The 12,008-nt window shown below is 56.7% G+C and overlaps 1 protein-coding gene across 1 annotated transcript in view; it reads left to right on the forward strand.

Moving 5' to 3' along the window:
- Positions 1 to 11,464, forward strand: part of SCARB1 (scavenger receptor class B, member 1) — a 79,689-nt gene extending 68,225 nt beyond the window's left edge. The window contains exons 10-12 of the mRNA XM_012663402.1: positions 3,298 to 3,349; positions 4,146 to 4,292; positions 10,523 to 11,464. Of these exons, the coding sequence (XP_012518856.1) occupies positions 3,298 to 3,349; positions 4,146 to 4,292; positions 10,523 to 10,642 (319 nt within the window). The 3' untranslated portion in view covers positions 10,643 to 11,464. The remainder of the gene's footprint in view (positions 1 to 3,297; positions 3,350 to 4,145; positions 4,293 to 10,522) is intronic.
- Positions 11,465 to 12,008: the final 544 nt, after the last annotated feature.

Here is a 12,008-nt window from a genome sequence, read left to right on the forward strand (position 1 = left end):
GTTCCATCTCCCCTTGGTACTGCTCTGCCTTCCTTTAATCCAGATGGTGAAGTTATAGAATATTTGTGTGTCCATTTGTTCGCTGGTGTTTACCAACAATAACAATAACAAACGTACCAAGTGCTTTTCCGTGTTGGGTAGTTTTTTAAGCACTTTACTGATATCATTGCATTTCGTCCTCCCTGGAGCCCTGGGAGGAGCTATGTTACAATCCCTGTTTTACAGAAGACGCACAGAGAGGCTAAGTAGCATGCGCTTGGGCACACAGCTAGTAAGGGGCCGTGTCAGGGGCCCCCAAGCCCACCCCAGGCTCGATAGTTTGCTGGGAAGATTCACAGGACTCAGCACGTGGTCATGCTCACGGCTATGATTTATTACAGCGAAAGGATCCACAGCAAAGTCAGCAAAGGGGAAGGGGAACTGGGCCAAGTCCAGAGGAAACGAGGCTCGAGCTTCCAGAGTCTCCTCCTAGGGGAGTCATGGGATGTGCTTAGTTCCTCCAGCAACGAGTTGTGACAATCCACGTGAAGTGTCGTCTACCAGAGAAGCCAGTTAGAGACTCAGCGCCCAGGGTTTGTGTCGGGGGCTGATTATGTAGCCACTTCTGCCTGGCAGGCACCCAAATTCCAGACTCTCAGAAGGAAGCTGGGTGTTCAACGTAAACCCGTTATTTGTACAAACAGTTTAGACACAACGAGCCACTCTTATCAGTTAGGGAACGGTGGGAACCCTCCCGAAATCTGAGTTCCCAGATGCCAGCCAAGGGCTGCCCTCGCCCGCAGCCTGTCTGAGGAGACCTGTGCCTTGAACTCTTCCCCTGGCAGTGGGACGGGGTGGGGTTGGAACCCGGGCAGCTGGGCTGCAGAGTGTGTGCTGTTAACCTCCGCCCTGCACGGCCTTCATTGCCGGGCACCTGTTGTGTGGGGGGTCCTGTTGGGGGTGGGAAGTTGCGACCAAGCCTGGTTACCCGTGAGTCCCCTGGGGAAGCCCAGACATGGGCGTTCTTGGGAGCAGTGGCAGGGTCGGGGTTTGGGGTGAGACGAGGAAGCGGGGTTCGGGCTAGATCTGCCCTGCCAAGGGCACGTGGGGACCAGCTCTGTGTACTTCAGTTTGGCTTGAGTGCCAAGCAGGCGGGGGCAGGGAGGAGTGTGGCTGGGGTGTGAGAAGCCAGATGCGAGAGGCTCTGGATGCCGGAGCAGGGTGTCTGATTCTCACCGGCCGAGCCTGGAGGGCGTCTGAGAGGAGCGAGGCCAGGGCAGAGCCAGGTGCGGGCGGGTGAGCAGGCCGAGCACCGCACGTGGAGGTGGCTCACGCGGCGGGGGGCCCCCGCTCCATGCTGGGTGCCAGTTTCCCATTGCTGCCGTCACGAATTCACCACACACGTAGTGGCGTCCTTGTAAAATTATCTTACAGTTCTGGAGGTCGGAAGTTCAAAATGAGTCTTACTGGGCTCAAATCAAAGTGTCAGCAGGATGCAGGACTGTGTTCCTTTGGGAGGCTGTGGGGGAGAATCCGTTCCCTGCCTTCTCCAGCTCCAGAGCCCTGACTTAATCACACCTGCACGGTCGCCTGTGCCACGGAAGGGGACGTTTTCACGTTTTCACAGATGTCACCTTTAGTTGTCACGTCTTCTCAGGCTCCTCTTGGCTGTGAACGTTTGTTGTCTCGTTTCCGATGGCCTTGACGCTCGGGAGGACTGGTTAGGTAGTCTGTGGGATGCCCCTCTGCTGGGATTTGTCTGACATTTTTCTCAGGATTAGACTGGGGTTGTGGGTTTTTGGGATATAAATTTGCATTGTCAGCGCATCATATCGAGGGGTACATTCTGTCAATATTACTAAATCACTGGTGATGTTGAACTTGATCACCTGGATGAGGTAGTGGTTTTCCGGCTTCTCCAGGTAACGTTAACTCCCCCTCTTGGATTATATTATCTTTTAAACTGGACATGTAAGTTTTAATTTCACAGGTAATATGAACATATATGCCTGATGGAAAAAATAAATAGAGCTTCCGATGACACCCCCATTCCCCAGTGGTGGCCACCATCAGCGGTTTGGTGAACATTCCTTTAGGCGTTTTCCTACTTATTTACATTTACATATATGCAAATATATATGTTGCCATAGAGAATATATAGGCTTTCTTTTTGGTTTTTCCATTTGTTTTTGCTATTCCAAGCAACACTGAACATCTTTGTGCCTCTTTGTACACATGTGTGAACTTCTCCTGGGCAGTTTCTGAAGAGCCTAATTGCTGGGTCATGAACGTATATTGGTGGAGTTAGGTTTGGCTGCATAGAACAGAAAACACAACAGTTGTGGCTCGAATGGGACCAAGGTTTATTGTTATTTTTTAAATCTTCTTTTAGAAGATGTCTGGAGGCAGACAGTCCCAGTGTGGCAGTTCCCCAAAGACATCCGTGGTCCAAGTTCCATCCTTCTGTTCCGTTTTTGTAGCACGTTGCTTCCATCCTTGAGATCACCTCTTACTCAAATGGTTGCTGGAGCTCCAGCCATTGCATCTGCCTTCCAAGCATCTGAAAGAGAGAAGGGAAAAAGGGTTCACTTCCCAGCTGTGAAAGTTCCTTTTAAAGCAGCCTCACCTTCCCAGCTATCCCACATAACGCTTCTGCTAACATTTCTTTCACCAGAACATTGTCACACTGTCCACACTCCCTGCATGAGAGGCTGAGATAGAGTCTTTTAACTGGGTACACTGCCATCCCAGATAAAATTGGGATTTTGTTTCCAAAAGGAACGAATGGACCTTGGCTAGGTCACTGGTCTCTGCCATATAGGAGATGTGAGTTTTTAATTTTAAAACATTATTGTCAGACTGTCAAGTTGCTCCTTGCCAGGGGAGATTCCTTCCAGCAGCATCAAAACACCCATGCCCTCAGCCCACACCAGTCAAGTACAGTACGGCAAGGGGTACGTTCCAAGACCCCCGGTAGACACCTGAAACCGGGGATAGTACCAAACCCTATACAGTATGTATTATTTTATTCTCTACATGTATATCCATGATGGTTTAATTTATAAATTAGGCATAGTAAACAATTAAGAATAATAACAAATAACAAAACAATTATAATAATATACTGTCATGAAGGTTGTGAATGTGGTCTCTGTGCCTCACAGTGTCTTACTGGACTGTGCAGGGCTAACTGAGACCGTGGAAAGGGAGGTGATACCTTCATTGCAACATCAAACCCCTCCTGACCCCCGAGTGTCCAAAGCTGCGTGATGCAAACACTGGCAAATCCTCTCACCTGCATGCCTTGCTTAATTCCAGACAAACGGGGAGCATCGAGCCGGTGGTCCTGCCGCTGCTGTGGTTTGGAGAGGTAGGGCCGCGTTCGGTCGCGGTGGTGTCGGGTCCCCTCGTGGGGGGCCCAGGTGGGCATGTGAGGCGGGGGTCTGGGCCCGGGGGACGGTGAACAACGTACCGGAAACTTCACTCTGCCCAGGCACCTGTGTCAATTGTGCCAGTGAGTCGGAGGGAGCCCTTCAGACGGGAAGACAGCAGCAGTGTGAGGTGGCTCCGGGCGTGAACCGTTTTGTTCGTGGGTGTGACCTCTCCCGGGAGGGGGAAGTTGGTCTCAAGGGGTCCGCTTTCCCTTGAACCTTCTCCTCTCCCGGCTTTTCAGAATTTCTTCTGGCATAGCTCATTTTATTTTATTGACTGCATTTATTTTTTATCGGCTACCTCGTTTCGAATCAGAGTGAGCTAACGGCTAGGACAGCCTGGGAGCCCCAAGTTCCCACCCATCCCAGCCCCGTCCGCCGCGGGTCGGCGGGAGGCGGAGCTCCGCTCCACGCTGTCACTCGGGGCGCCAGGACGCTTCCTGTCTGGCGGCCCCGCCCTCCCGGAGATGCTCAGGCTTCGGCTCCATTCATTGGTGGGGAGAGGGATGGAGCATCATATGGGAGGGGTTTATGGGCCAGACTTGCCTCCCATTGGTCAGGACGCGATCACACGGCCCTGCCCACCTGCAAGGGAGTCTGGGAAATGTAGTCTCGCCATGTGTCCCGGGATGGGAGCGGAAGGAGTGAGAGGGTTCCGGAGGACGGTGTTGTAGGGGGCAGCTGTCCTCTGGGCCCGCGGCCCCGGCTCACGCGCGTGTCGTTCTGCCTCCCCAGAGCGGGGCCATGGAGGGCGAGCCGCTGAACGCCTTCTACAGGCAGCTGGTGCTGATGCCCAAGGTGCTTCACTATGCGCAGTACGTGCTCCTCGGCCTGGGCTGCGCGCTGCTGCTCATCCCCGTCGTCTACCAGGTCCGGAGCCAGGTAGGTGGTGGCCAGGCGGGCCCGGGTGGCTGGGGGCTGGGGCCTCGGGTCGGACCCCCCGCGCCGTCCTCCCGGAGCCCGCGTCTCTGCGGGCACCGGCCCTGCACCCTCGCATCTCTGCACCCCGCGTTGCCGCTGCTCTGCTTGTTCTGGAAGGCCTGGGGCCCTCCCTCGGAGGGGTGCAGGTGGGTTTTGGGTCGTGAAGCCTGGCACTTGGATCCTTTGGGCGGCGATGCCCGAGATGCCAGGCTCCGTCAGGTGCCAGCATACAACAGGCGAGATCCTACTCTGGGGGAGCGAGGGGGCTGGCTTTCCAGTCTGGGAGACAGACGAAAACCAAGTAAACAAGCAGGAAAGATAATTTCCCTGATGATAAACACGATAGAAACGTGATGGGCTAGAGCCCTGGCGTCAAATGGAAACAACGTGAACCACCTGAGATTTCAAGTTTGAATTTTCTGATGGCCACAGTCAAAAGAAACAGGTGAGGTTAATTTTGATCCTAAATTTTATTTAACCCAAATATATCCAAAATATTATCATTTTGACATGTAGTCAGTATGAAAGATATAAATATTTTTGCATTCTCTTTTTTTCAAATTAAGTCTTGGAGAGCCAGCGTGTGTTGTACACTCACAGCAGGTCTCGATGTGGACTGGCCCTATTTCAGGGGCTCAGCAGCTGTGTGTGTCTCCCAGACTGGACGTGCATGTGCGGGGGTGGGGGCTGGAAACAGGTGCAGGTAGAGTGTAGGAAAGGCCCCTCTGAAGAGGTAGAGTGTAAGCTGGAATGGGAATGCCAGGGGGACACTCAGCACAGAGCCACAAAAAGAATGTTTCACAGAACAGCCAGTGCAAAGGCCCCGTGGCAGGGACAGGTGAGGCCCATTGGAGGGTCAGGCAGGGCCAGGGTGGCTGGAGAGGAGTAGGAGGAGAGAGAGGTAGGAGGTGGCATCTGAGAGGGGTCAGGGCAGGTCACACCAGGCCCTGTGACACAGGATGAGCAGCTTGGAACTGATTCTGGGAAGCCGTTGGAGGCTTTTAAAGAGAGGAGCTGCCGCGTGGCGAATAGGCCCTCCGTTGGGAGGGGGGCAGGTGACCAGTGAGGAGGCCCAGGTGAGCTCAAAGTGGGAGCTGATAGCAGGAGGGCAACTAAAACGGGCAGCTGCAGCCCTGGGCGTCCAACCTTCTGGAGCAGCAAGAAGAGGGGCGACAACATAGACCCCTTCTTTGTCTGGGGCCGTTCATTCATTCATGGCATTCACTGGCACGCCTTTGCCAAGCGACTTGCGTTTTGTGAGGCGCTGTGCACAGGTCAGGGGATACGGAAATGACCAGAACATGAAGTCTGGGACCGGGGCAAGACAGCCCTTTAAGACCTTTAAGTGAATTGTTAATACTCTAGTCACAGGATGACAAGAGAGCTGCGACCACAGAGCTCGAGGGGCGGGGGAGGGGACGCCACCCACTGGCAGGAAGGCAGGAAAGGCCGTTTTTGAATGCATGAACCAGAAAGCCACCCACTCAGGAGGTGGCCCCCACCTGAGTCATCCTGGGGCCACAGGCCGAGGCCTTCCATGGGACCTTAGGGTGCCCAGCTGCGCTGCTGGCCTTTGGGTCGTCTTCGGCCCCTGCTCTCTCGCTTTGTCTCTTTCTCGCCTCCTTGGAGGAAGCTGCGTGCTTGCTTGCTTGCTGGGTGGTAATTCTAGGCTCTGCACCTGGGCTTTTGGACCTGGAACCCAACTTCCAAATTCCCTGTCCTCTGGGGCATGTGTTGCCGCTGTGCGAGGTGGCCAGGGGCCACCAGCTCTTGACACATCACTGCCTTTCGTGTTTGAGCCCCAGATGACCACTGGGTCTGACCAGCCCTCAGGGGCGCCCCCTCCTCTGTTGCTGTGATTCCAGGGAGCAAAAGGGAACTTGCTACGGTTTCTTGACTGGTTATGCATCCTGAAGCCACGCTCCCAGCCTGCGACTGTCTCCCCCGGGCAGAGCCTCACCAAGGTGCCTGCTAGTGAGGCACACACAGCCGCATGAGGGGGTCCCTGGGGACCGGCTGTGAGGGGCTGGGCCGTAGGAGGCCAAGACAGCCTGGCCCCTCCGTCCCTTTCTGTCTCTCTCCTAGTCGTCCGTCAGAAGGGGACGGGGAAGGGGATCCGGAAGCGCAGAATGTGAAGGTGGCGAGGGTCCCCTTCCCTGTGTCAGCCCCCAGTCAGTGTCACCCAAATCCAGTAGGAACACTGTCGTTCCTGCGGACGGTGCGGCGGAGGCTCCTCCCTGCGGGTGTCCTTGGAGGCCAAGTGATTATAATTTATGCCACTATGTATTCTTTGACTTAGCAAGGTTAGGCCTTCCTTGTTTTTATATATTTGTCCTGATTTTTTTAAAAAACTCTCCTGCTGGCAAACTCAGCGTATTTTAACTTCAGAGAAATTTTTCTTCTCAAGTCATTCTTTAAAGGAAAAAAAAATCACACGTTTTAATAGAAAAATCTGTTTGTTCCTGGTCGATTTACAACGTTCCGTCCACTGACTCTGCCCGCCGGGGCCCAGCCACCCCGCTCACTCCTCCTCTGTGGCCTGAGGTTTCACGTGGGTGAACCCTTTAAGCGTGGCTTGCCTGCCCTTCCGAGCGTGCTTCCCGAAGATGCTGCGTTTCTGTCCAGGGCGCCTGCTCCCCCAGATCTCAGCCCACCGCTCTCCCTAAGGGTTGCCGGACTCTCCGATTCTGCACCTTGCCAGTTTCCTCTTTGCTTTTTGAAAATCGAAGACGCTCGTAAAAGCTTTGCTGTGTGGCTTCAACGTCAACTATAAACTAGCTTGGTTATCTTCTAGGAGAAGTGCTATTTATTTTGGAGTAGTAGTAAAAAGGGCTCAAAGGATAAGGAGGCCATTCAGGCCTATTCTGAATCCCTGATGACACCAGCTCCCAAGGGCGCTGTGCTGCAGGAAGCAAGGCTGTAGGTGGGTACCAGGTAACGCCGCGCCGCCCCACCCCGCCCGCCTCCCGTAGCACGTAGAACGCTGGCAGCTTCGAGCACGGGGGTCCCACACGTTCTTTCGGCCTCACTTCGCCTGGAGTGTCTACAGACTGAGAATGCATATTTGTGGATCTTGCTTTTGGAAAAACCACCTTCCTATGTCCCCAGTGAAGAGCACCGTCTTTGATCCCGGAGGGCGACTCGTGGGCCGTGGGCTGGTGTCCTGTTTGCAAGGTCACGTTAGAAAGGCAGGGTCAAGGTTTAGGCCAACTGCTTCTGAAACCCCGTGTGCAGTGGACTCCCCCGGGGAAGTTTGCAGGGATGCGGGTCCCTGGGCAGCCTCTGGCCCCCTGGCATGGACGGTGGTGGGGCCCAAGGATGTGTGTTTTAATGACCCCTAAGGGGATTCTGGTGTAGAAACATGTGTGAGAAATGTTGGTCCAAATCTGGGGTGACGGACCAAGAACAAAGAATTTAGGCATCAGTTGAGCACCAACTGTATATCTAGGACTGGACCTGAGGGTAGGGTTGCTGGATTGAACACGAACAAGAAACAACAGGAAGATGCCCAGTTAATGATGGATTTCAGGTAAGCAATGTAAGTGTTTCCCACGCAATTATGGGCGTGCTTATCCTGAGAGCCTGTTCGTTGTTTACCTGAAACTCACGTTCAGCTGGGCACCCTGATTTTATCTGGCACCCTACCTGTGGGAGAACGAGGCTAGTGCCTTTGGCGGTTCTCCGTTTCCTTGGCCGGGTTCCTGGAGGGCTACGGTCTTGTGAGAACTGTGGCCAGGGGTGGTGTCCCTCTGCCCGGGGAGGTGACAGGGCTGCAGGCCCTACAATTTGGGGTTGGGCAGGGGTGGGTCACTCTATAGTTGGGCCTCTGAAAATAGCTGTTATTTTAGTTTCTGCCCTCGAGAGCTGCAGGGGCTGGGCCCGCTGGGGTTTAACTAGCTTTCTTGGGCGCCACATCGCAAGGGCGTGACACAGCAGCCCCGCTTTTCGGGGCCAGTGGCTGTCTCCAGTCCGCTTCAGCGGCGGGCGCTGGGAGAGGAAGTAAGACAGAAGGTGCCAAGGGGCGGGGGCGTGTGGGCGGGTTCAGGGCCGGCCCTGCAGGCGGGAGGGGTGACGGCCACACCCCAGCCAGGCTCCAGGGCAGTCGGGGACAGGGTCTGACCACGCCGGGGCGGAGCCTTAAGAGAGTGTCCCCCTGAGGACAGGGTCCCCAGGTTGGGGGCCGGGGGTCCTAGCTGGGCCCTCTTCCCTCCCTCTGCCAAGGATTCCCCCAGGTCACCTTTCTGTTGCGCACAATTGGCCTCCTTCCGGCCGGGACGCCCTTCTGCACGCACTTGCTTGGTATCCTCCGTGCGGCAGGGGTCCTCAGCGGTGCAGACGGGGGTTGTTCACTTTTGGCACAGATGGCGCTATGGCCAGAGCCCCGCGCTGCACCTCCCTCACGTGCCCCCCAAACAAAACTGGGGCCTCCTCTTTATTTTGCCGTTAGAATCCAATTTTCAGGTTGTTAGACAAGTGCTTGACTTAAAGAGATTCTGCTGCCCTGCTTTCCGGAAGGCAGCCTGAGCCCCGGCCCAGAGGACCCCCACCGCCCCTAGTCATGTGCGTTTGGAAAATGCAGTGTCCTCTAATGGTGCTGGCTTCAGCTTGGGGACCTGCACCTGGAAAGTGGCCAGCGGCAGCCTCTGCCCCAGGCTGAATCCTGTCCTGAGTCTCAGGCCTGGGTCCCTGGGGGAGGCCCCACACCTGCCCTGTACCTGGGTTTGGGGGTGGCCCTAAGGGGCCGCCTTACTTGGGAAAAGGAGGTGCTAGCATGCAAGGGTACTTTTATATGGATAAGGAAAAGAGCTCCTCTGGGCAGATGAGGCCTGCCTAGGGCAGAGGACTTGGAAAACAGCATGTTGGCTCGTTTGTAGCCCCTCAGCTAGGTGCCCTTGTGCAGTGAACAGCCTGGACAACTGTGCAGGGCAGCCCTTCAGGGAAATATTCCTGGACCTTTCTTAGCGTCTTATTGATCTTTCTCCCACTCCAAGTCCTTTGTCCACAATCAAACAATAATAGATTGGAGGAGGAGCAAGAATCTGCTTCCTGTTATTGCTCCTTGGGGGGTTGTTACATGTATCTTTCTTGGGAAAGACTGGGGGGGGTCCTTTTACAGCCTGGGGGTCGTTTCCCCTTTTGACTTTTGAGTGAGACGTTGTCAAGTCATGGCTCTTAGGCCCACATTGCTGAGTTCCTGGCTGCCCCGGGTGCCACATGCTGCCTGTGTGTGGCGGAGGGCGTGGTGTGGGGGGGCTGGTCTCCCTCGGCCTGGCTGGGTGCCGGAAGCCTCAGATCTGTCCCAGAGCGAGGGGAGCCGGGCATCCCCCACCCCCTGCCCGCTGTCTGCGCAGAGTTGGGGCTCGATCCCACCACCCCGTGGTGAAGCCAGCCCGGGGGTTTGGGGTTCCGGCCGCAGCTGCTGGGGCGAGGAGCCTCTGTTCTTCAGAGGGAGGCGGGGAGCTAGGGGACAGAGAGGTGCCCCACACTCTTACCATCATCGCCGTCTTTATTTTTTGATTGTTTTGACCGGAGAAAGTTTTAAAAATGTAAAACTAGGTAAGTTACAGTATCACGTGAGTTCTCTCTCACCAGACTCAGCAAATGTTAGCGATCGTTAATGTTACGAATTGTTAACGTCCCTGTCCCTACCCCCAACACCCCCGACCCGGGCCGCCATTGCCAGGAGTTCAGTATGTGGGTTTTCCCGGCGAACCTGTGCTCTGCCTCCACGGCGGTAGGTGATTCTTAGGAGTGTTGCTAGATGGCGTCCTGCTGTCCCTGTACGCAGCGCACTGTGGCCGCCTTCCTGCCGCTGTGTTCGTGGCACTGTCCAGGCTGAGAACCCTGCTGCGACTGTTGTTTACAAACGCATCCCGCTGTCCCCGACACCAGGCCGTTTCCAGCTTCTCCGTGCTCGCAGTGTGCCTGCACACGGGCCCTCCTCTCGCTGTGCGCCTCACTGTATTTGGGCCTCAGTTTCCCCATCTGTAAAGAGGGTGGGGCAGGGCCAGGTGGCGGCTGGTGAGACGAGGAGGCCCTCTGCAGCAACATTCCGGAAGTCTGTAGTCACTCCAGCCTCCCCTCCCCTCTCTGTGCCTTGCTAGAGGGGGGTTTCGTGGCGGGCGGTTGGGTGGGGGGCTGGGGCGGGCTCGGGCCGGGGCTTGGTAACCCAGCTTCGCCTTCCTCCGCAGGGTCCCAAGGATGGCGGGAGCCGGCCGAGCCTGGCCGCCGGGCCGGAGCAGCCCCCCAGCCCCTGCACCCCGCTCCTGCAGGACTCTCTCCACGGGCAGCCCGCCAGCCCCCGAGCCTGAGCCCCGGCGGTGGCCGCGCCTGCGCGCACACACGTGCACAGGCGTTGGCGGACACGCTCAGGGACGGAGCTGCTGCTGACGGGACTCGGGGAGAGGCGCTCATCAACAAGCACTGTACTGGAACCTTCTTTCCATGTGACCCCCAGCCTGACCACGGGCGCTGCGGGCGTTGCGTCCCTCCCTTGGGTGAGCCTGGCCGTTAGCCGCTGGGCCCGGGCTCTTGACGACTCCTGCCACCTCTTGGGGTCTCCCTTCCCGTCAGGACAAAACCCTGCAGCCCTGGCCTGGCAGCTCGCCCTCCGGCACGGGCCTCTCACTCCGGGGCCGGGCGCTGTCCTGGAGGCCCAGGCTGGGCAGCAGCCTCGCGGTGCCAAAGCCAGGCGGGCAGGGGCCTGGCACTGAGCGAGCTCTGGCCACGGTTTTCCTGCCTGCCTGGGCCCGGGATGCCCGGGGCAGCTGCTTCCCCGGTCTCCACACCCTCTCGCGGGACCTGGGGTGCCCTGAGGTCCGCACAGGCACTGGGTTTGGATGTCAGAGGCCCTTTTCCTCCAGCCTAAGCTGACACAGTCCTGTACACTGAGCCGGCCACTCCCTGGCTGGCGTGGCAGCAAGCTGAGCCCCGAGCTGCCCCCGGCCCAGGGTCCCTCGGATTTTAGGTGCCAGCGTGGAGGCAGGGAGGCCTCGGGGGCCCGTCGGCAGGGTGTCTGCCCTGGGGTGGGCTCCCCCTCTGCCCCGCGCTCCTGGGTCCCGGGGCAAGCGCCTGTTGTCCCTTCTCGACTGGAAGAGAAATGAATTTTATCATCTTTTCAAAATGATTCACTATTGAAATAATAAACCTTTAAAAAAAATCGAAGGTTGGCGTCCGTGACGGCCTGTTCACTGGGTGGGGCGAGGGGCGCTCCTCCGTGCGGTCAGGGCAGCTTTCTGGCGGTGGCCAAGAGCGTCCCTCGGGGGCCGAGCTGCTGACTCGCCTTCCTGTTGCCTTTTCAGTTCCAACTTGAGCCACTGAAAATTTTGTATGAATGCTGCGTGGATGCGGTCCCTGTTTAGAAAGAGGGTCCAAGTCCCTTTGCGCCAGGGCCCCTTTGCTGCGTTGGGTGGGCCCTGGCCTCCCCCTGTGCCGTGACACACGAGTCCCGGCGCTGCCCCGGGTGTCCTGGCCCGCGCTTTCCCTCGCTCCATAAACGGCAGAAAGAGAAGTGGTCAAGGGCCCGGACTGGAGCCGCCTGACAGTCTCCGTCGTAAGTTTAGATCGTTGCAAAAGATGCGGTTTCCCACTAATTACCATCATCCTGGACGTTCTAATACGAGACCATTTCATCACGGTTTAAACGTGCCCTCTGGGTCCCAAATATGACTGCAACAT

Source organism: Propithecus coquereli, unplaced genomic scaffold, assembly GCF_000956105.1.
Source record: "Propithecus coquereli isolate 6110/MARCELLA unplaced genomic scaffold, Pcoq_1.0 Scaffold81, whole genome shotgun sequence".
Taxonomy (NCBI): domain Eukaryota; kingdom Metazoa; phylum Chordata; class Mammalia; order Primates; family Indriidae; genus Propithecus; species Propithecus coquereli.